Raw genomic sequence first — 23,818 nt, forward strand, 5'->3', positions numbered from 1 at the left:
GTGGGCTCACAATCTAAGTTTTAGATCAAGGGTCACAAGGAGCTGCAGTGGGAACCGAACCCAGTTCCCCAGGATCAGAGTCCGCTGCACTAACCACTAGGCTACTCCTCCACTAGCAACATTCTGTGTAGAATCTCAAATAGTAGCAACAGAATCTCAATAGTAGCAACATTCCAGAATCTCAAATAGTAGCAACAGCAACATTCCATGTAGAATCTCAAATAGGGAAAGGGAGCTGGGACTTGACATACCGCCTTTCTGAGGTTTTTGCAACTACATTCAAAGCAGTTTACATATATTCAGGTACTTATTTTGTACCAGGGGCAATGGAGGGTTAAGTGACTTGCCCAGAGTCACAAGGAGCTGCAGTGGGAATCAAACTCAGTTCCCCAGGATCAAAGTCTGCTGCACTAACCACTAGGCTACTCCTCCACTAGCAACATTCCGTGTAGAAGCCTGCCCTTGCAGATGACCAATGCGGCAGCGCAGGCTTCTGTTTCTGTGAGTCTGACATCCTGCACGTACGTGCAGGGCGTCAGACTCACAGAAACAGAAGCTTGCGCGGCCGCATTGCTGATCTGCAAGGGCAGGCTTCTACATGGAATGTTGCCAGTGGAATAGCAACATTCCATGTAGAATCTCAAATAGTAGCACTAAAATCTCAATAGTAGCAACATTCCAGAATCTCAAATAGTAGCAACAGCAACATTCCATGTAGAATCTCAAATAGGGAAAGGGAAATGGGACTTGATATACCACCTTTCTGAGGTTTTTGCAACTACATTCAAAGCAGTTTACATATATTTAGGTACTTATTTTGTACCAGGGGCAATGGAGGGTTAAGTGACTTGCCCAGATTCACAAGGAGCTGCAGTGGGAATCGAACCCAGTTCCCCAGGTTCTGAGCCCACCGCAACTAATCATTAGGCTATTCCTCCACTCCAAATATTATTCTCTTAGTAAGACTGAACACTAACACCAGAAATTCAAAACCTCACTTAAGTCCCATTTCTTCACCAATGCTTTTCCTCAGTTGCATCCCAGATAACTTCCACAATATGAGAACCCTGGTTCGCAGCCGACAGTGTAGTAACTCTTGTCCTCCTGTTATTTGTTCTGAAATCCTAATCCTTTTTTTCCCCATTGTAACTTCCTTTTGAACGTTTTGTTGTTAAAGGTTATCCATCATTGTATTGGATTTGTAAACTGCTTAGGCGGCGCCTTCTAAACAATTTGAGACATGAAGCTTTTGCGGACCAGAGTCCACTTTGCCAGATGCATGCATCAGTAAATTTGTTGTCTATAAGGCGCCACTTGCCCCAGTCATAAGAACAGCCATACTGGATCAGACCAATAGTTCATCTAGCCCAGTATCCCGTTTCCAACAGTGGCTAATCTAGGTCAAAAGTATCTGGCAGAACCCCAAAGAGTAGCAACATTCCATTCACAATCTCAAAGAGTGGCAACATTCCATTCACAATCTCAAAGAGTGGCAACATTCCATGCTACCAATCCCAGGGCAAGCAGTGGCTTCCCCCCATGTCTGTCTCAATAGCAGATTATGGCAGCCTCTCCTGCCCGCTTTAATTGTTTTGAATATCGGCCGGACTGTGTCTAATCCAGAAAGTTAGGTGTTCTAATTCTGACTGCGGTGTCATCTGGGTAATTTGCCCGTTACTAAAACCTTTATGGTGGAAAACGTTGCTTGAATATCTATATTTTGCATTCCTCCTTTTTGATGAAATGCTTGTGTTTGAGACCGGACAAGCTTCTGCATGCCCTATAGTTTGAGCTAAATGATTTACATGCACCAGGGTGGAGAGGGATTTTGCCACAGCTGTTCCAGTTCCACTGAAGGCTACGTCACTAAATTGCTTTTACTTTACCTTATCAACACTTCCCCGGGGACTTTTATTCCAGATGTACTGGAAATAATCTCCTGGTATAGCCTTGGTTGCCAGGTAATGATGCTGAAACTCCAGGTCTATACAGTGAGTAACCTGAAAGCAGTGGAAAAGAAATGACCAGATCCCCACCCAAGTGAACTGCTACACACCACTTCTCCCACCATACAATGGGTATGATCCACTGGTCCTCAGAGATAGAGCAGTCAATTTTTATTCCTGAGTATCTCTTCTTTATCAAGGCCTAGTATAATCGGGTTCCTTTGTTTTCTCAGCAGAGCAGATCTATGCCTTGAAAAGGTCCAGTGGACAGATAGAAACAATCGAATTCTCAAGCCAGATACATTATTCTGTCAGTATTTGTTTTGTCAGCTGATTCAGCGTCCAGTCCAGCGTTTTTTTAGTCACGCAATTTATGCACAAGTCCGCGTCTGGGTTCCCTGAGGAAGAAATACGAAACGGGACCGTCGGAGTCTATACGCAGGACGGATTTGTTAAAAGATAAGTTATTTTGTGGTTTTGTTTGACTTCTTAGAGCTGGAACTATGTGCGAATATAAGCATTTATAAATATAAGAAAATAAAAATAGATTTATTTTTTGGGGGGTTTTTCAGTCTATGATGACTTGTTGTGCATGCAATTAATGAACAACATTCAATATTGCAGCACTTGTTGAGACTTTTCCTTCTTTTTTCTGGACTAAGTTGGACTGCTTTGATGTACTCAGGAATAAAAATTGACTGCTCTATCTCTGAGGACCAGTGGATCATACCCATTGTATGGTGGGAGAAGTGGTGTAGCAGTTCACTTGGGTGGGGATCTGGTCATTTCTTTACCACTGCTTTCAGGTTACTCACTGTATAGACCTGGAGTTTCAGCATCATTACCTGGCGGGGGGAAGAGGGGTTGGTGGTTGAGAGGCTAGGATAGGGGAGGGCAGACTTATACGGGGTCTGTGCCAGAGCCGGTGATGGGAGGCGGGACTGGTGGTTGGGAGGCGGGAAATACTGCTGGACAGACTTATACGGTCTGTGCCCTGAAAAAGACAGGTACAAATTCAAGATATGAGTTTATCTTGGGCAGACTAGATGGACCATGCAGGTCTTTTTCTGCCGTCATCTACTATGTTACAATGTTACTATGTCCTTGTTTTGATATAGACAACACCACGCTGCTTGTTTGGATTTGATTAGTATTTGTTTTGCACCATTAATACACAGGCTGGACTTGCACTTCTACTGCTCCAATTATTTGCCCATAATGGGGAAGTCCAGGGCACAATTATATCTGAATCGGTTTGTGGGTGTGATCAAGGGCTGTGCTCATATTAAAGGTGTCATTTTATGAAATTCCTATTTATCCTTATTTATTTATTGCATTTGTATCCCACATTTTCCCACCTATTTGCAGGCTCAAAGTGGCTTACATAATTTTGTTAAATACAGTTAATCCTGGATGTCAGGTACAATTATTGTTGTGCAGAGATTAATTAAGGGAAGAAGTAGAGAGAAGGAGGAAGGAATTTATTAGGTATATTAGACGGTGGGTTTTCAGAGGTGGATTAGTAAGGTTCTGGGTTTTCATTGTAGGCTTTGTTGAAGAAATACGTCTTGAGGGATTTGCGAAAGATAGTTGTTTCGTTGATTGTTTTCAGGTCTCTAGGTAGTGCGTTCCATAACTTCGTGCTCATGTAAGAGAAGGTGGTATCGTGCATCATCTTGTATTTTAGTCCTTTGCAGTTGGGGAAGTGCAGGTTGAGAAATTTAGTACTTGATCCTTTTTGTCATGGTTGCAGTTTATAGGAGCAGCTATTATTGTTTCATTTATGACATGGTGCTAGTAGGTGTATTCAGCAACTTGACAGGAACACATTAGACTGTAAACTCCAAGAAACAGGCACAGTCTACTACAACAGAGCTGCCAAGGGGGTCCAATCTTTGAGAGGGAGATGTTAAGCCATGCCCTCGACTCCACCCTGATCTGCCCAAGCTCCACCCCTCTCTGCCCTGTCATGCCTTCCCAACCAGACCCACCCACTCTGTCTCCTTACTCCACCATCTAACAGACCTCAGCCATGGCACCAACAGTCCGTAGTCTTCTATTGAGACAGATATGGGAAGCAACTACTTGCCCTGGGATTTGTAGTATGGAATGTTGCCACAATTTGGGTTTCTGCTAGGTACTTGTGACCTGGCTTGGCCACTGTTTGGAAAAGAGGATACTGGGCTAGATGGACCATTGGTCTGACCCAGTATGGCTACTCTTAAGTTCTGTTCTCATGTCAGCTGCATTTCTGATATTCTGTTTTAAGGGTGATATTGCAAGCATTGTACTAAACATAAACGTGAGGATTAGAATTCTGAGTGGAGTCCACATGGAGGCAGGAACCTCCCTACCCAATTAGATGTCAGCAGGAAAATCTTTGCCCTAGAAACAGTCTGTATAAGAGACGCAGAATAAGGGACGGATGGGAGGGGAAACGGCAGTAGAATGGTGGCATTGCATTTCCTGTAAGTCAAGCTCTGCAAAAACTAGCAGAACTCTGACAGTTTCTCAAACTCTTAGCCCCATGCTGGTTCAGAAGACACTGTGCATAAACCCCCTTCTCTTTTTGCAGCTACATAGGAGACTGCGAGATCAACGTGGAAGTGAAGAAATTGTGTAAGGCAGGAGTGAAAGGAATTCAGGTACGTAAAGAACACGCATGCCTAGGTCGATAGGGGTCACTTTAATAATAGCACCTACAACATTTGGGAGGTGGGTTTCACCTCCCATGCCCACCACAAGCTCTGCCTATGCATCTGGGCATGCAAAGTGGAGTAAAAAAAAACAGAGCTTCAAAGTTACCCAGTTCTAGAAGGAAATTGTAGGCCATTCCTGGATTTCTGCCATCCTCATGCTGGTACGTTATGGGACATGCAGCAGATTTCAATCCCATACTGCTTTGGGATGGAACTTTAAAACCAGGACTGGCCACAAGGATTCCCTACCAGAACTGGATAACTTGGCAGCTCTGAAAACAGATTATTTATGTTATGGTGGGAAGTGTTTTAGTTTTGAGACAGATATTGATTCCTTGCTTTTTTACACTTGTTTGCTCTGATTTGTTCATAGATCCATGGGACTTTGCGGGTGATCCTAGCACCTCTCCTTTCTCAATTACCTTTTGTGGGAGCTGTGACCATGTTTTTCATTCAGAAACCTGTAAGTGTTTTTTTTTTAATATTGATTTTCCATTCGTAAATTTGGTCCCGAACTTAGTTAAAATTCACAGCCAAAGGCGTTTTGGACTTTTTCAGGCCTTAAAATTAATACCACTCATGTTCACAAAGATAAAGGTCTGCCAAAAAAAAAATATATATATATATATACATACACATACATATATACACACACACACACACACATATATATATATATATATGTGTGTGTGTGTGTATATATATATATATATATATACACACACACAATTCTATTCTAGGTTCAGTGCTAAATATTGGTTGCACTGTAATCACTACTTCCAACAAGCAACCGTTGCAATTAAAATACAAATCTTTATTAAATATACAATATCAAAATATTCCACAATATCAAAATATTCCAATTATTATCTAGTATCATCCATACATCATCCATACAATATTGTGGAATATTTTGCTATTGTATATTTAATAAAGATTTGTATTTTAATTGCAACGGTTGCTTGTTGGAAGTAGTGTGTGTATATATATATATATATATATATATATATATATATATATGTGGAAAAGGCCAACCCAAGTGCAAATGGAAACAAGCCAAATACACCAGTATAAAATAAAATTTGACAAACTAGTTACATGCAGATTTATATAGACTGCCAACAGTCTATGATGATTGTCCAAATGTAGGATGTGTCCATTAGTATTGTGTAAGTGCCCACCATGCTTTGGCATGATGTCTACGTCAGGGAACTAGAAAGTGCATAATACAATACTAAGGCAGCACAAGGCATCAAATAACGATGAGAAAAGGAATAAAAAAGCAATGGAAGGATGGAACTAAAAAAATGTCTCATATTATCAGTAAAATGCAAAGGGGTCCTTTTACTAAGGTGCGTTAACAGATTTACCCCCCCCCCCCCCCCCCCCGTTAACTAAGCTACGCTAGTGGCTTGGTGTGCAAATGCCGACACATGAAAACCATTCGTACATTATAGAATTAAAAACATTCCAAATCATATTCAAAAACAGGAAGGGGACTACATCAATTAGCCAAGTACATTAAAATGAATCGAGGATCATAAATATAATGAATAAAAATCATATAGAAGATGAAGCTATAAAAACTCTGGCACATTTTAACTATATAATAAAATGCACCTCCAACATTCTGAAGCCGAGAAAGTGAAGCCTTCAAGCCTTGAAGCGTTCCTGCAACGTTCCGGAACTACGTGTCGTCAGTTGAGGAGATGGAGCCTTACAGAGCGCACGAATGCTTCAAGGCTTGAAGGCTTCACTTTCTCACACACACACACTCACTCTCTGTCTCTCACATACACTCTCTCTCACACACAGACTCACACACACACTCTGTCTCTCTGACACAAACACACACACACACACACACTCTGTCTGTCTGTCTGTCTCTCACTCATTCTCTCTCACACACTCTCACCCACACACTCTCTCTCTCAAGCATACACACTCCGAGGAAAGGGGGGCATGGAACACACTGGGGAGGAGAGGGAGGGGGGCATGGAACTCGGAGGGAAGGGGGGGGCCAAGAACTCAGAGGGGAGGAGAGAGAGGGAGGGAGGAGAGGGAGGGAGGGGGCCTGTACCTCGGACGGAAGGGGGGCCTGGAACTCGGAGGGGAGGAGGGAGGGAAGGAGGGGGTCATGGAACTTGGAGCCCCACACACACACACTCACTCTCTATCTCTCACATACACTCTCTCTCACACATTCTATCTATCTCTCACATACACTCTCTCTCACACATTCTATCTCTCTCTCACACACACTCTATCTCTCTCTCTTTCACACACTCACTCACACACACATACACTCTGTCTCTCACACACTCTCTCTCTGACACAAACACACACACACTCTGTCTGTCTGTCTGTCTGTCTCTCTCTCACTCATTCTGTCTCTCACTCACACACTCCATCTCTCACACACACTTTCTCTCTCTCACACACTCTCGCTCTCTCAAACATACACACTCTGAGGAAAACCTTGCTAGCGCCCGTTTCATTTGTGTCAGAAACAGGCCTGTTTTACTAGTAGGTTATAAAACAGGGAAATGATAACATACGAAAATAAATATAATAAGATAAAAACAGGTCCATGTTTACAAATCATATACAAATGATAATTATAAATAAATAGAATAGATAAGGGGCTTGTTTTCTAAATTGGGATAAGGTTTTTGTTTTTTTCTTTCTTTTCTTTTGGGGTTATTTTTATTTTTTATTTTTCTTGTACTTACCCACATTAGAAGCAAAAACTAGCAAGTGGTAAGTGCAAAGCCTCTGTGGTAAATGCAGGGGGCATGCCCAGTGTCTGTCCTACATTTACTGCATCTACTGCACAGACACAGTTTTAATTGCAATGGCAGCTTACTCTGGGTGCTCCCACACTGTCTGGCACAGCATGTAATGGGATGCAGCTTCATAACCAGGTCTGCACCCTGGTTCATAAAATCATTTATGGAGATGCCCCGGTCTACATGTCAGACCTCATAGACCTGCCACCCAGGAACACTAAAAGTTCAGCAAGCACATTCCTGAATCTCCACTTCCCCAGCTGCAAAGGACTAAAATGCAAATTAACACACGCATCCAGCTTTTCCTACATGAGTACGCAACTATGGAATGCATTACCCCCTGACGTGAAAAGAATACGCGACCGAATCAACTTTCGGAAATCACTGAAGACTTGCCTCTTAAACAAAGCATACCACAATGATTCATCATATGAACTTTAACGCATTACCGCCTTATCTGTTAACTCGAATGTGATCTCTTTATACCGGATTGTTAATTCCACTTTATCACCCATGTTCTTTATGTAATACCAATTGTATCTTTCACTCTGGAATGGCGATCGCCATGACGGAACTATGTAAGCCACATTGAGCCTGCAAATAGGTGGGAAAATGTGGGATACAAATGCAACAAACAAACAAATAAATAAACACAACAAAATACTGAAATTGACCTGCCTTGCTGCTTCTCTTCAGACCTGGCCACATCAGGGGACTGGGTAGATCCCAGATTTCACTTGCTTGGTCTCTTCCTTCCCAAGATGCTGAAAAAGATACTGGAAATTCAGTTCTGAACCATTCCATCAGAAGTTAAGCCCCGGGCTAATCTGAATTTAAAGAAATTGAAGTGCATGCCATAGGGTACTGTACGTGGGTTCGGGGATTGTGACTGGGAATAGATCTCAGCATTGAGATCTGCCAAGATTGGCCACTGTTGGGCAGGATGCTGCGCTTGGTGAACCATTGGTCTGAGCCAGCCTGGATGTTCTGTCCATGGTGAGGAGTGGAGAGAACTGAATGAGATGCTCCAGCTCTTACGGTACATGGCAGTACCCTGTAGTGTTCCGATCCTGAACTTTAGGTGGTAAATTTAGATGAACACAGCGAGGGTGACAATGGAAAGAGCAGCAGACGATGATCAAACAAATCTGCTTTATTGTGATATCCAAGACTAAACACGAATCGTGTTTCAGCCTAAAAAGGCCTTCCTCGGGAGTCTTCTGAGGATATGTCTTGATACTTAGCTAGGCTAAAACGGAATGCAGATGATGTCTGATATCTGGATTCTTTACAGTAGAAAACTTGTATAAACGCTTGAACTCTCTAGAGACTCGTGTTGGGTCTTGGATATCACAAAAGGGCAGATGTGTTGAGTCATTGTCTGCTGCTCTTTCCATTGTCACCCTCGCTGTGTTCGTTTGACTTGCGGGTCTGCAAGGGTTGCTGGCCTTCTGTTTCCTGCTGTAAATTTAGATGAGACATTTGTAAAAGATCATCACAGGATACCGTTTAAAGAAATTTCCAAGCACATCTGGATAAGTTGCCTATACATCTTATAAGCTGCAGAGGGAGGCTCTTTTTTGGCACAGTGTGAGTTTTATGGCGAGTATTAGCAGTAGATCTGAGCGACTGAGATCGTACGCCACACACCCTGGCTGAGAAGTGAGTTCATTCCTGTCATAGTATGCACAAAACTAACCCATTTGGAGAAATTGCCCCTGAGAGAATCTATTGGGATCTATAATTAGAGTACACACTTGTAATTCTGCAAACGCCGAACTCTTCAGTCAGATGAAATAGGTCTAAAGCCAATAGAGAGAGAAAAATATACCAGATTTATAGTAGATTTGAAAGGTACGTAAGTATTGCCATACTGGGAAAGACCAAAGGTCCATCAAGCCCAGCATCCTGTTTCCAACAGTGGCCAATCCAGACCACAAATACCTGGCAAGATCCCAACAAAGTACACAACATTTTATACTGCTTATCCCTGAAATAGTGGATTTTCCCCAAGTCCATTTAATAATGGTCTATGGACTTTTCCATTAGGAAGCCGTCCAAACCTTTTTTAAACTCCGTTAAGTTCTTTAATGCTTCTCAAATGCCAACTCTAATTTGACCATAAATGTTCTTGTCGCTTCTTGCATTAGTGGAACACCAATGTCTTGTCTAAACCAGAGTCACATCAACAGCAATGCCCCAAGTTACAAGACAGACTGGCAAAGCCGCCTGTTAATAGAATTTGTCGACTTATTGTCCTTTTCTGGTACTGGGAAACAAAAGCCCAGGGGCTACCTCTGTTGAGAGCAGTAGTACTGTGAATAATATTCTAGGTGATAATATCATAACAGGCACCTAGTTTTAAAAAACGATTCCCAAAATACACCTTCAGTATTTTATAAAGGCAACGTAGGCTTCTATGAGTCTTTTATAAAATAGGTTCCCAGAAGTTCCCCCATGGTGCAGATATGCATGCATGCATGCACTCATTGTTATAAAATGCACTGCACCTCTTAACTATACCCCTGGGAATGCCTATGCAAATGTCTCTTAAAAGAAGGAGCTAGATTACTGTGTGCCTAGTTTCTATGCGTGTCTAACTCTGAACAAAATGATTGGAGACATTCTTCGTTTTCAGAAAATGCTTTTTAAAATTATCCCTGAAATGTCCTGTGGTATAGCCTGCCTTCAGAACTGAAGCAGCTGAAACTGGCTTACAACTTGGATCCATGCCGCATTAAAGAATTGTACATTTTTTATATGAGAATAACTTGATAACATTCTCTTGAATTCTTCTTATTCTTCTAGCACCTGGAAATCAACTGGACGGGATTAACAAACCTCCTGGAAATCCCTGGAGTCAGGTAGACATTGTTCACTCGTGTGGTTTTTGCTAAAGAAGTGTGTGCTAGTCCCTCAGATAGATTTGGAGGGGCATTTTTGATATTACATCTCAGTCCGACTTTGGATGTTTTGCTCAAAATGTCCAGAATCCAAATAACGAACGTAGCCATTTTCAAACCGGCAAAACGTCTTTTTATTTTTTATTTTTCAAAAAATGCACAAAATCAAGCCATTAGGATATTGGGGTGGGGGAGCATTCTTATTAGACTGGCCACACAAACATCCCAGCAGAGCAGTGGGGCACCCTAGGGGGCAGTGCAGTGGACTTCACAAAAATGGTCCCAGGTACACATCTCACCGTTACCCTCTTATATTTTATGATGAGACCTTCAAAACCTACCAAAAAAAACCTTACAGTATCCAACTGTAGACAACTACAATAGCCCTTTTGCCTGCAGGTGTCACCTATATGTGGGTACTATAGGTTTTTGGTGGGTTTTGGAGGGCTCACACTTTCCACCAGGGGCATAGCCAGACTTTGGCGGGAGGGGGGTCCAGAGCCCGAGGTGAGGGGGCACATTTTAGCCCCCCTGCCATTACTGACCCCTCCCCCCGCCAACGATGACCCCCCTCACCATTGCCGACCCCCCCCACCGCTCCTCTCGACCCCCCTCCCGCCGCCAACCCTCCCCCGCCGTGGGCTACCTTTGCTGGTGGGAGACCCCAATCCCCACCAGCTGAGGAGGTCCTCTTCTTCCTCTGATTCGACGTCAGAACGAAGCCTGGCTGATCTGCAAGGCTTCGTTCTGTTTCTGTGAGTCTGATGTCCTGCATGTACAATGTGCAGGACGTCAGAAACAAAACAAAGCCTTTGAATCGGAGGAAGAAGAGGACCTCCTTGGCTGGCGGGGATTGGGGTCCCCCGCCAGCAAAGGTAGTCCACGGCGACAGCGGGGGAGGGTTGGCAGCAGGAGGGGGGCTCGAGAGGGTCGGCAGGGGGTCCAGGGGCAAATCTACTGGGGCCCAGGCCCCATGTAGCTACGCCACTGTTTTCCACCACAAGTGTAGCAGATAGAGCGGGATATGGGCCTGGGTCCCCCTTCTATACAGTCCACTGGACATAAAAACATTTTTATAGCGCTGGATATGACATGCGCTGGGGGTGGGAACTGTAGCCCGGTGGTACTTTTTTTTTAGGTGAGCGGTAAGCCCGCGTTGGGCTTACTTCCGCTTTGTAAAAGGGGCCCTGTGTGTCTTCATAAAATACTAGCACAGATCTTGAAGAAATAGTGCCTAGATTGTGGGCACTGAGGTTTTCCCCTTCTTCAGGAGCAGGTGTAAATCTTAAGTTAATAAATTGCAACTCTGCCCACGCCCCATCCAAACTCATCTCCTCAGAGCACTTGCTCTACAAATGTACCCTGGCTTGCACTGCATATACTTTTAGGTGTGATCTAATGTTATAAGGGAAAAAGGTTTATAAAGTTATTTTTTTAATGATCCACCTTCATTGACTGTTCTGTACCATGGCTGACTTGGCTTTTTTTTTTTTTTTAATGTGTAAGTGTTGAATTTTCTGTGGTAGCTCAGAAAGTAACTTGAATTTCCGCAGGAAGCATTAACAGTACACAGTGCCATGGCGAGGGCAGCTGACACCCGGGGCGGGTCGCCGCTGCACACCCCCTCCCCGGGTGCAGCACGGCGCACCCCCCTCCCCCCGGAGCCCATTCTTACCACTGGCATATGAAAGGGGACGGGTGGGAGGGCCACTCCGCCCCGAGTGCACGTCGCTGGGAGCTGCATCGGCTCCGCTGGTTCCCTGCTCTCTCTGCCCCGGAACAGGAAGTAACCTGTTCCGGGGCAGAGAGAGCAAGGAACCAGCGGAGCCGACACCCCCCCAGCGGCGTGCACCCGGGGCGGACCGCCCCACCACCCCCCCCCCTTCCTACGCCGGTGACAGTACATTCTTGTTCTCTAGTTTAAGCCTTTTCTGTTGCTGTTATATCCCATTTTTATAGAACTGCCCAAAATGGCTTACAAAAGCAAAAATAACAACTCCACTTTGAAATTACACAATTAAACTGTAATGGACTATTTTTGTACTTGGTTAGCTACAGAAAATTATAAATCTAACCAGGAGGTAATCTCCCTATTTATTCCGATGAAAATCTAGAAAGTGGGGAGATATCAGTTATAAGGCATCAAAATGTCTGACTTTATACAGAGGAAAGGCCTCGAGAAGCCCCCAGCATACAAACAAAGCTTCAGGGGCTGGACTTCTTCATCATCGGCCAGAAAACCTCTGTGAATCTAGATGATCTTATCAGTTCAATAACTTCACTTGATACAACAAAATTTGCACCGGATTTTACTTAACTTCATCAGGTGTTCTATCATGCGGGTTCTTCCTACACATCGGCCACGACCAACGATGGCCGCCGTTTCATAGACCTGCCTCAGGGTCCAGTGGTCCGCGTGTAATCTCCGCACTGATAGTCGTTCAGAAGACTATCTACAGAAAATGCCATCAAGCAATACGAAGCTGCTGGTATATTTGTAGATATTTGGAGCCTTTGCAATTCCTGTTAATTCCTGGCACTCTGTCCAGACTAGCTGGTAGCGCAGTGAGATGATAGTAAAAAAAAAGGGAGGGTGCTGGTCTGTTGCATTAATGGGATTTTTCCATCCTCTGCCGTTGAGTTGCTGGAGCTGGTTATAATTACAGTAAATGCCAGTAACCTATTTAGCAACAAAACTACAGACAGATAACCTGTTGCATACACTTCACCACTCTTTAGAAATCACACAAATAACTTATTTTTGTGTTGGATCTCTTTTTTTTCTCCGGAGTAGTCCCCACACTCTGGAAAGCACTGCCTGAAAGGCTCCGCTTAACACAAGACTATCTCTCCTTCAGGAAGCAGGTGAAAGCTTGGCTCTTCAACCAAGCCTTTACTGGAAGAAGTAACTAACTTGTTAGTCTCACTCACACACACAAGGAGTGACTGGGGCTGCACATACTGCAGCGGGACATGTTTATCCACTCCTGCCCTAGCTGAGATAATATTTAACCATCTCTCTGACCTCATGTCCAACATTCTTTAAATCGGTCACCTCACTTTCTAACTCTTCTTACTCTCTTACTTATCTATATGGAGTATCCTAGTGGTTAGTGCAGTGGACTTTGTTCCGGGGGAACTGAGTTCAATTCCCACTGCATCTTCTTCTGACTCTGAGCAAGTCACTTAACCCTCCATTGCCCCTAGTACAAAATAAGTACCTGAATATATGTAAACCGCTTTGAATGTAGTTGCAAAAACCTCAGAAAGGCAGTATATCAAGTCCCACTTCCCTTTCCCTATTTGAGATTCTACATGGAATGTTGCTACTATTGGAGATTCTACATGGAATGTTGCTACTATTGAGATTCTGTTGCTACTATTTGAGATTCTACATGGAATGTCGCTATTCCACTAGCAACATTCCATGTAGAAGCCTGCCCTTGCAGATCAGCAACGCAGCAGCGCAGGCTTCTGTTTCTGTGAGTCTGACGTCCATGCAGGACGTCCGACTCACAGAAACAGAAGCCTGCACGGCCGCATTGGTGATCTGCAAGGGCAGGCTTCTAGATGGAACATTGCTAGTGGAGGAGCAGCCTAGTGGTTAGTACAGTGGACTTTGATCCTGGGGAACTGAGTTCAATTCCCACTGCAGCTCCTTGTGACTCTGGGCAAGTCACTTAACCCTCCATTGCCCCTGGTACAAAATAAGTACCTGAATATATGTAAACCGCTTTGAATGTAGTTGCAAAAAAACCTCAGAAAGGTGGTATATCAATTTCCCATCTTTGCTTATACCCTTCACTATCAATTAAACAGTTCTGTTACATATTGTATTGACATTGTAAACAGTATACTATGCCATACTTTGTATTGTTATTTGAATATTTTTACTGCTGTAATTGCCTATTGCTCATGTTTGATCTATTCTTACTGCACTCTGACTTGAGTGAATTCTTTCAACAAGGCGGTAAATTAATCCTAATAATAAATAAATAATGATTTGCTGTTTCGGACCTCTGGTCTAGTTTCCTGGCCTTGAGTTCAGAGAGACACACGTTGATCGTCCGTCTGTAAAGATGATGAGCATCATGTGCCAACATGTTCAGTATTGGAACAACTTGACATTCGAGTTGGACTGGAATATTTCTTCATGTGCTTGAGTCACATTGGAGATGTAAACTTAGTGAAACAGCAAGTTTGTGAATTGCATATGGCTTTTTGGAAAGCTTTTTGTTTGACAATAAGCTCACTTGAGCACATGGTCAGTGATTCTGTAAAGAAGGCACCTATCGTGAGGCACCAGATATGCTCGTAAACCATTAGACTACCAGAATATATGTGTGTGTGTACATATATGCCAAAACTCAGCCCAATTGCTATTCTTGCATACCTTAGAATGCATACTTTCAGGTTGGGTGTGCATGTGGGTGGAGTTTGGGAGAGGCACAGTTAAACACGTAACTTATAGAATGCTATATAAATTATCTGTGTTTCATCGGACCATAGGCATGCATGCTTACACAAACTGTATGGCTGTTGTAAATGCGCCTAGACTATATGCGTGGATCTCACCTGGGCACCTATACATAAGCAGTAACAATAACAACAACAAAGCAAAAAGACCAGAAAATAATAATAATCTCTATATAAACTCATATTAAACTTACTTTTTTTTTTTTGTTACATTTGTACCCCGCGCTTTCCCACTCATGGCAGGCTCAATGCGGCTTACATGGGGCAATGGAGGGTTAAGTGACTTGCCCAGAGTCACAAGGAGCTGCCTGTGCCTGAAGTGGGAATCGAACCCAATTCCCCAGGACCAAAGTCCACCACCCTAACCACTAGGCCACTCCTCCACTGTTGCTACTATTTGAGATTCTACATGGAATGTTGCTATTCCACTAGCAACATTCCATGTAGAAGTCGGCCCTTGCAGATCACCAATGTGGCCGCGCAGGCTTCTGCTTCTGTGAGTCTGACGTCCTGCACGTACGTGCAGGACGTCAGACTCACAGAAACAGAAGCCTGCGCAGCCTTCTACATGGAATGTTGCTAGTGGACTAGCAACATTCCATGTAGAATCTCCAATAGTAGCAACATTCCACGTAGAATCTCCAATAGTATCTATTTTATTTTTGTTACATTTGAACCCCGCACTTTCCCACTCATGGCAGGCTCAATGCGGCTTACATGGGGCAATGGAGGGTTAAGTGACTTGCTCAGAGTCACAAGGAGCTGCCTGTGCCTGAAGTGGGAATTGAACTCAGTTCCTCAGGACCAAAGTCCACCACCCTAACCACTAGGCCACTCCTCCAATATATGGAGGAAAAAAAAGTGTGCTCAAGCCTACGTCACCTAGACAAAACGTGACCGCTAAGTTCACCATCGCACACTGAAACAAACCTCCATATGATGCAAACTTTCACAAAATATGAAAAAATAACACAATTCAAAAATTTCTTATGTTGTCATCCTGAATGATGGAATCTTCCTTAATGTTTTCACTAAGAAGAGTCTTCCATTTATGGAGATCTCATTCAATAAAATACTCTAAATACTCCAATGCAGCACGGGGTTTCGTCATACAATTGGGTTCCTCAGAGAGTGAAATTCATATCGTCTACTGAAATTCCCACCCACAAAAAAATATATAAACATTTACAATATTCACAAAAGTATATAAACTTTACAAATATATATATATATATATAATGTTACCAAATCTTTTACATCTATATTTTAGAAATGGCTGTGTACATCCAACTGCTAAAACCATTCCATCACTAACAATGGCGAGGAAACCACGTCACATAAGCTGGACAAATAAGTTTAAACTTCCTCCAATCATACCAACATACCCCATTCTAAATCTTGATTTAAACCCTTTGGATGAAAAGACTGCCAAAAGTATATCCAACATTGTTCTTTCTTCAACAGCAAATGAGAGACATCCCACCCCGTCTCAATGATACTACCTCCAATATAACAAATTTCAAATCCTGTAACAGGTGGTCCATAGAACGCAACTGATCCACTAGCAGAGCCCCTTGTATATAGGTACATTCCTGATGGCAACTGTTTTACTAGGAAAGGGCTTAGACTGTATTACAGTGAAATGTGTATTAATCATTGCTTCTCATTGAAGGACAGGTCTGTAGCACAAGACCTCTTGTCAATGTCCCAGCTTAGCTGCTGTTACTTCATAGCTTTTGCATATTCTAAATCTACCCGTCCACAAAATAGTTTGCCAACGTACTACTGTGGACTAGACGTGGTCTGGCTTATTTCTCTCATTATGAGTTTTGAGTAGGGGAAGGTTTGAGTAGTGTGGTGCATGATGGAGGTTTTCCTTCTTTTCTCTGGCCCATGAGTTTCCTCTTAGCTCCCTGAGCTTCGAGTTCAGCCGTAACCAGGGCTGAGATCTGGCACCATAAGCATTCATTTCCAACTACCTGGAAATTTTACCCCCTTTATTTTTACCCCAAGTCGTGTAGCTCTGCTATATTCTTGTCCAAGAGCCATAAACTAGGGCTCCTTCCAGGATGCTGCATTTGTAGGCCCTAAATTCAGTCACTAGGTTTTACTGTGTTGGTGTGATGGATGAGAATCTTCCCTACTCTCCCTCCTCCCCTGGGGCCTGTGAGTACAACTTCTATAGAATCCCCAGCTCAGGCCAGCCCAGCCCAGTGATCAGAACACCTGACCTGGGAATTCAATCCAGGCAGAGCCGGTGATTAAGTTAGGTGCACTAGGTGGTTACTTAGAATGCCAGGATTTGGGGGAGGGATCATGAAAAATAGATGCTCAAGAACGATGCTGCTCTTGAGGTCTTTTTTTCTCCATTTTTATCTAGTGAGCGAGATATATATATTTTTATTATCAGTAGCTTTTTGGCAATGTACCCAATTTAATATTTTGAAGTAGATGATTGTGTGGTAGTATTTCTATTTAATCTACTAGGAGTCTCTGTTACATTGTTGTTCAATGATCTGGCTAGTGCTAGAGTGGCCCAGGGCAGAATCCATAGTTGCCCAAGCATCACTGGTATTCAGCGGCTGTACCCAGATAACTATTCAGTGAATTTAGATAGCAAAGAGACTGTCCTAAGTTAACCAGGTAGTTATATAATTCAATGTTGAAACTTAAAAGAATAAAACCCAAGGAGTATTTTTTGAAATCTGGTACAATCAATGGTACTAAGTCATTTAGACTACTGTAATGCACTTTTTGCTGGCTGTAATGAACAAATCATCAAGAAACTTCAGACAGCACAAAACACTGCAGCCAGACTTATATTTGGAAAAACAAAGTACGAAAGTGCCAAACCCCTAAGAGAAAAGTTACACTGGCTTCCTCTTAAAGAACGTATTACGTTCAAAGTATGTACTTTGGTTCATAAACTCATTCATGGAGATGCCCCGGCCTACATATTAGACCTTATTGACTTGCCACCCAGGAATGCTAAAGGATCAGCACGCACATTCCTGAATCTTCACTTCCCCAGTTGTAAAGGACTAAAATACAGATTAATACATGCGTCCAGCTTCTCACACATGAGTTTGCAGCTGTGGAATGCATTGCCATTTGACCTGAAAACAGTACAACCTAATAAACTTTCGTAAATCACTGAAGACTCATATTTTTAATAAGGCATACCACAATGATCCTTAATAAGTACTATAATGCATCACCACTTGATATTCTGAATGTTTTCTCTTTTTACCGATTGTTAAATCTTATTATGTCATCCAAGTTCTCTATGTAATACCAATTGAAAGCTTTCTCTTTTTACCTAACTGTTTAATTTTATTATGTTATCCATGCTCTCCATGTTATACCAATTGTATCTTTTTTTTCTCTTTTATGTCGAAAAGCCATGACCGAAATTGTAAGCCACATTGAGCCTGCAAATAGGTGGGAAAATGTGGGATACAAATGCAACAAATAAATAAATATAAGAACATAACATAAGAATAGCCATAGGAGCCAACTTTTCAAAATTATTGAGGGTGCTAAGCCCAATGGAAATAACCCCTCCCTGGACACATACAAGGAATTTTCTCAATATTAAGCACCCACAGCACCCACAGAGTTGGCTCCTATGAGAGTAGCCATACTGGGTCAGACCAGTGGTCCATCTAGCCCAGTATCCTGTTTTCCAAACAGTGGCCAAGCCAGGTCACAAGTACCTGGCAGAAACCCAAATCGTGGCAACACGGGTGTCGCCACTGAATATTTGTGGTATCGGGGTAACTCCTAGAAGACCACCAAGTGTGTGGGTTATTCAGTGCCAGTATCTGCAAACAAGATGTTAGGAATTATTAGGAAAGGGATGGTAAATAAGTCCAAGAATAATATAATGCCAAGTAAAACGTGGCATAAGTGACCATAACTAAATTTGGTCACGTGGAGAGGTGCTCAGCGGATTCTATATACCATGTGGAAATTTAAGCATATTCTGTAAAATTTAGGTGTACTTTAGAGATTACACCTAGGCGTATTATTTTTTCCTTGTGGATTTTTCAAGTACCGTATATAGAATCTAGCCCTGTATGTTTATTTTTATTATAAATCAGTCTGCCATGTTTTGTCTTTAAAGTGGCCTAGATTGTAACACAAATTGGTAATCTTTTTTTTTATATGTATATATGATCACTGTTTCCAAAGTGTATTAAAAATAAAGGGGCCCTTTTACTAAGGCGCGTACACGCATCCTATGTGCATCAGTTTTGAACTACTGCCTGGCTACTACGTTGCCCGGGCGGTAATTTTTTACGCATATCCACCAAGCGCGCCGGAAATTTTCTGGCACGCAGCAGAAACCGGGAAGTAATTGGCGTATTCGCGTAGACCATTACCGCCCGGTTAACCCGTGAGATCTTACCACTAGGTCAGTGGGTGGCGGTAAGGTCTCATGCCCAAAATGGACGTGCGCCAATTTTTATTTTGCCGCATGCCCATTTTCGGCTTTAAAAAAAAAAAGAGGCCTTTTTTGCAGGCACGCTGAAAAATGGACCTGTGTGCGTCCAACACACGTGTCTACAGCTCAGGCCATTTTTTGACGCCCCTTAGTAAAAGGACTCCAAAGAGACTAATTTCCTAATGGATTAAGAATGGTGTATAAATTAAGGGAATTGGTGCATTAAGTAAGCATGTCTCTACTAAATCTGTAGAATGGTGAGTTTGATGTGTTACCTATGCTAGCTTTTAATATCTCCTTGTCTGTATTCCCCTTGTATGTTTTCTTTTTTTAGTGATATGTCTGACGATATGATTGTGAACATCATTGCATCATACCTCGTGCTGCCAAACAGGTTCACAATCCCATTATCAAATGAGTTGAATGTGGCCCAGCTACGCTTTCCTCTCCCGCATGTAAGTTTTCTCTGCTCCAGAGGCATTTTTCTGGTTTCGGAGATAAACAACAAATGTAAAATCTCTTTAAATTACTATCAGCGGCATAATCGAAAGAGAAGGACGCCCATCTTCCGACACAAATCGGGAGATGGGCGTCCTTCTCTCAGGGTCGCCCAAATCGGCTTAATGGAAAGCCGATTTTGAGCATCCTCAACTGCTTTCCGTCGCAGGGACGACCAAAGTTCACGGGGGCGTGTCGGCAGTGTACCGAAGGGGGGACGGGGGCATGGTTACGAGATGGGCGTCCTCAGCTGATAATGGAAAAAAGAAGGGCGTCCCTGACGAGCATTTGGCCGACTTTACTTGGTCCAATTTTTTTCACGACCAAGCCTCGAAAAGGTGCCCGAACTGAGCACCGGAGGGAATCGGGGATGACCTCCCCTTACTCCCCCAGCGGTCACCAACCCCCTGCCACCCTAAAAAAAAAATTTTTTTAACATTTTTTTCCAGCCTCTATGCCAGCCTCAAATGGCATACCCAGCTCCATGACAGCAGTATGCAGGTCCCTGGAGCAGTTTTTAGTGGGTGCAATGCACTTCAGGCAGGCGGACCCAGCCCCCCCCCCCACCTGTTACACTTGTGGTGGTAAATGTGAGCCCTCCAAAACCCACCCGAAACCCACTGTACCCACATCTAGGTGCCCCCCTTCACCCCTTAGGGCTGTGGTAGTGGTATACAGTTGTAGGGGTGGGTTATGGGGGGGGGGTTGGGAGGCTCAGCACCAAAGGTAAGGGAGCTATGCACCTGGGAGCAATTTGTGAAGTCCACTAGAGTGCCCCCTAGGGTGCCCGGTTGGTGTCCTGGCATGTGAGGGGGACCAGTGCACTACGAATGCTGGCTCCTCCCATGTCCAAAGGGCTTGCATTTGGTCGTTTTTGAGATGGGCGTCCTTGGTTTCCATTATTGGTGAAAACCGAGGTCGTCCATCTCTAAAGTCAACCATCTCAACATTTAGGTCGATCATCTCTTAGGTTGACCTAAATGTTGAGATTTGGACGTCCCCGACCGTATTATCGAAACGAAAGATGGATGCCCATCTTGTTTTGATAATACGGGATGCCCCGCCCCTTCACGGGGACATTCTCAGAGATGGGCGTCCCTGTTCGAAAATGCCCCTCTATGTGTGTTCAAGGGCCAGGGGATGCTGTACTTTCACATGCCTGCTTTTAAGAAAGTGCTTATCAAATATTCTTTGACCGCAACCCCACTATTGGGGCCACAGGAGCACACAACCCCCCTGGAGGCCTCCATGATGCTGTTCCTGGCCCTTCAGGCCTAATTACAGTGCGGGCTTTGTCAGGAGGCACCAGCCATTGAGGATTTTTTTTCATGACCCACAAATTGCAGCCCCTAATGTGGATTTTGCAACCCCATTTTCAAAGGCTTGATTTACGGAAAACCACAGGAGGAGGAGTTATGAGGTTCCTTGGTGCCATAATACTCCCCACGTTCTAGATGTTGTGGAGCAGCACCTAACTGAGTAAACGGCCTTGACCCATATCAAGGCTCTTTACAAATAAATGATAGGAAGTGACCAGAAGAAGAATTTTGAGAAGCTTATGAACAAGGGATGGTTATATGAGCTTGAAAGGAAGGTGACTCAAAGAATGTGAGAAAATATTCCTCTGAGAGGGTGTTGGGACACCAGAATAGACTTCGTTGGAAGTCTATTCTGGTGTTCAACACCGTGTCGGAGAAATATTGGAAGAGCCAAAGAGCAGCAGAATTCAAGCATTCATGGGACAGATAGAAAGGGACCTTCATAGTGGGGAGGAAGCGAAAAGTCAAGAATGAGTAATGCTTGTGACAGGACAGTAGGCAACCACAAATGGGCAAACTAGATGAACTTGAGTGGTTCTGATCTATCATCAGTTTCTACAACTCCCGTGACTTATTATACTCCCACCTATCGGTTGCAAATGTGCGTTGAAGTTCTTTGGTTTAAGTAGCAGTGACACATAAAGCCATAGAGGCAAGTTTGGTCATGCAGTCAAGTTACCTGGTGGTGGGCTTACACGGATTGAACTCTGTGTACCCTTTGCTCCCTGAGAAAGCTCTTAGTTTAGATAGGTCTTAGTTATTATGAGCTGTTTTTTGTTTTAGGGAGTCTTGCGAGTTCATGTTTTTGAAGCTGAGGACCTCATACCAAAAGACACCTATCTGCGGGGAATAATTAAAGGCAAATCTGATCCGTACACTGTGGTACGAGTGGGCACCCAGATGTTCAGAACTAAAACCATCAAAGAAAATCTGAACCCCAAATGGCACGAAATGTTTGAGGTATGGCACTTTCTTTGCTCCTGGATGATGGTCATTGGTCTGTACTTGATCTTCCCTGCACTTGAGGAGATGTTGGGTTTTTTTTTTTTTGGGGGGGGGGGAAGATACTTACTGTAAAACGTTGAGCTTAATGCATTATTAAGAACATCAAAAATGTGGCTCTGTGGTATTGTGCAGTTGGAAGGTGTATGTATGCATCATGGGCGTAGCTAGGTGGGGCCACAGGGGCATGGGCCCCCACAGATTTAGTCCTGGCCCCATCTACTTTCAACCCCCCCCCCCCCCCCCCCGCCGCTGACCCTTCCCCGCCACTTTCGACTGCCACTGCCGTCCCTCCCCGCCGCCAGGTACCTTTGCTAGTGGGGGTCCCCAACCCACACCAACCAAAGTCTTCTTCAGTACTGGTCTCCAACGCGTTCGCTGATCTGTTTCTGTGAGTCCTGACGTCCTGCGTGCACATGTGCAGGACGTCAGGAGTCAGGACTCACAGAAACAGATCAGCGAACGCATTGGAGACCGGCGCTGAATAAGACTTTGGCGGGGGTTGTGGACCCCCGCCAGCAAAGGTACCTGGCGGCAACGAGGGGGGGTCAAAAGTGGCGGGGGGGTCGGCGGCATGCTAAACTGTGCCCCCCCCCCACCTCAGGCTCTGGACCCCCTCCCGCTGAGGTCTGGCTACCCCCTGGTATGCATGCATCCTTAAGTTTCCTAACTGGTGTCCCACAGAATTTTTCTATGAGCTGAATCTGCTGGTGGGATGGGGTGGGCTGTAGCTCACAGAGGTGAAAATGCCAGCTGCAGTAGTTTCAACAAAAAAAGCACCAAGGGCCTCCAGGACTGCGATGGCAAGCAGATCTTTTTCTCCCTATTTGTACCTTTGAGGGATTGTCTTCAGGAACTGGGATAATGTATTGAGCTATGTGCCCAATTATATGTGTGTGTGTGTGGGATAATGTATTGAGCTATGTGCCCAATTATATGTGTGTGTGTGTGTGTGTGTGTGTGTGTGTGTGTGTGTTGCTTTTTATTTTGTACTTTGATCTTCCTGTCTTTTTGTGCCTAGCTGCAATAGTTTCACATCCATCCTTTTCCTAATCTCCCCCTCTCCTGCTGGGACCCCTGCTTTTTAACATGAGATAGATTTGCATACAATGAAGACAGTGCTTGCAATCTAGCTCATGCATATTCATTGGGGCTGTCCTGAAAACCAGACTGGCTAAGTGTGTCCCGAGGACTGGGTTGGGAAGCCCTGGTTTAGAGAGATGAGAGATAAATGATAAATGTGCATGGAGTGTGGATGTGGATGCAGATCTTGGGGAAGTGGTCTGGTTTGTTTTGTTTTGTGTTATGTTAATATTTGCCCAGTACTCCAGTCTGCCACTGACGTTTGGGAATTCGTTGCCAGAGAATGTGGTAAAGGTGGTTAGCTTAGCGGAGTTTAAAAAAGGTTTGGACGGCTTCCTAAAGGAAAAGTCCATAGACCGTTATTAAATGAAGTTGGGGAAAATCCACTATTTCTGGGATAAGCAGTATAAAATATTTTGTACATTTGGGGGATCTTGCCAGGTATTTGTGACCTGGATTGGCCACTGTTGGAAACAGGATGCTGGGCTCGATTGACCTTTGGTCTTTTCCAGTATGGCAATACTTATGTACTTATGTTTAATTACTTGCCCTTATGAACCTGAACTTAAGGCACGTTATCTTTCAGCTACAAAGAGGTCTATCACTTCCCCAGAGGGGACTTGCGTGAACATGTGCCGAGTTAGTAAATAATCCCC

General features: G+C 43.8%; 1 protein-coding gene across 1 annotated transcript in view; it reads left to right on the forward strand.

Annotated features, from left to right (window-relative positions):
- The window catches only part of LOC115474542 (extended synaptotagmin-3-like), a 161,736-nt gene that overhangs the window by 92,775 nt on the left and 45,143 nt on the right, over positions 1 to 23,818 (forward strand). The window contains exons 5-9 of the mRNA XM_030210044.1: positions 4,522 to 4,591; positions 5,019 to 5,108; positions 10,243 to 10,298; positions 19,595 to 19,715; positions 21,861 to 22,037. Of these exons, the coding sequence (XP_030065904.1) occupies positions 4,522 to 4,591; positions 5,019 to 5,108; positions 10,243 to 10,298; positions 19,595 to 19,715; positions 21,861 to 22,037 (514 nt within the window). The remainder of the gene's footprint in view (positions 1 to 4,521; positions 4,592 to 5,018; positions 5,109 to 10,242; positions 10,299 to 19,594; positions 19,716 to 21,860; positions 22,038 to 23,818) is intronic.

Source organism: Microcaecilia unicolor, chromosome 7 (genome assembly GCF_901765095.1).
Source record: "Microcaecilia unicolor chromosome 7, aMicUni1.1, whole genome shotgun sequence".
Classification (NCBI taxonomy): Eukaryota; Metazoa; Chordata; class Amphibia; order Gymnophiona; family Siphonopidae; genus Microcaecilia; species Microcaecilia unicolor.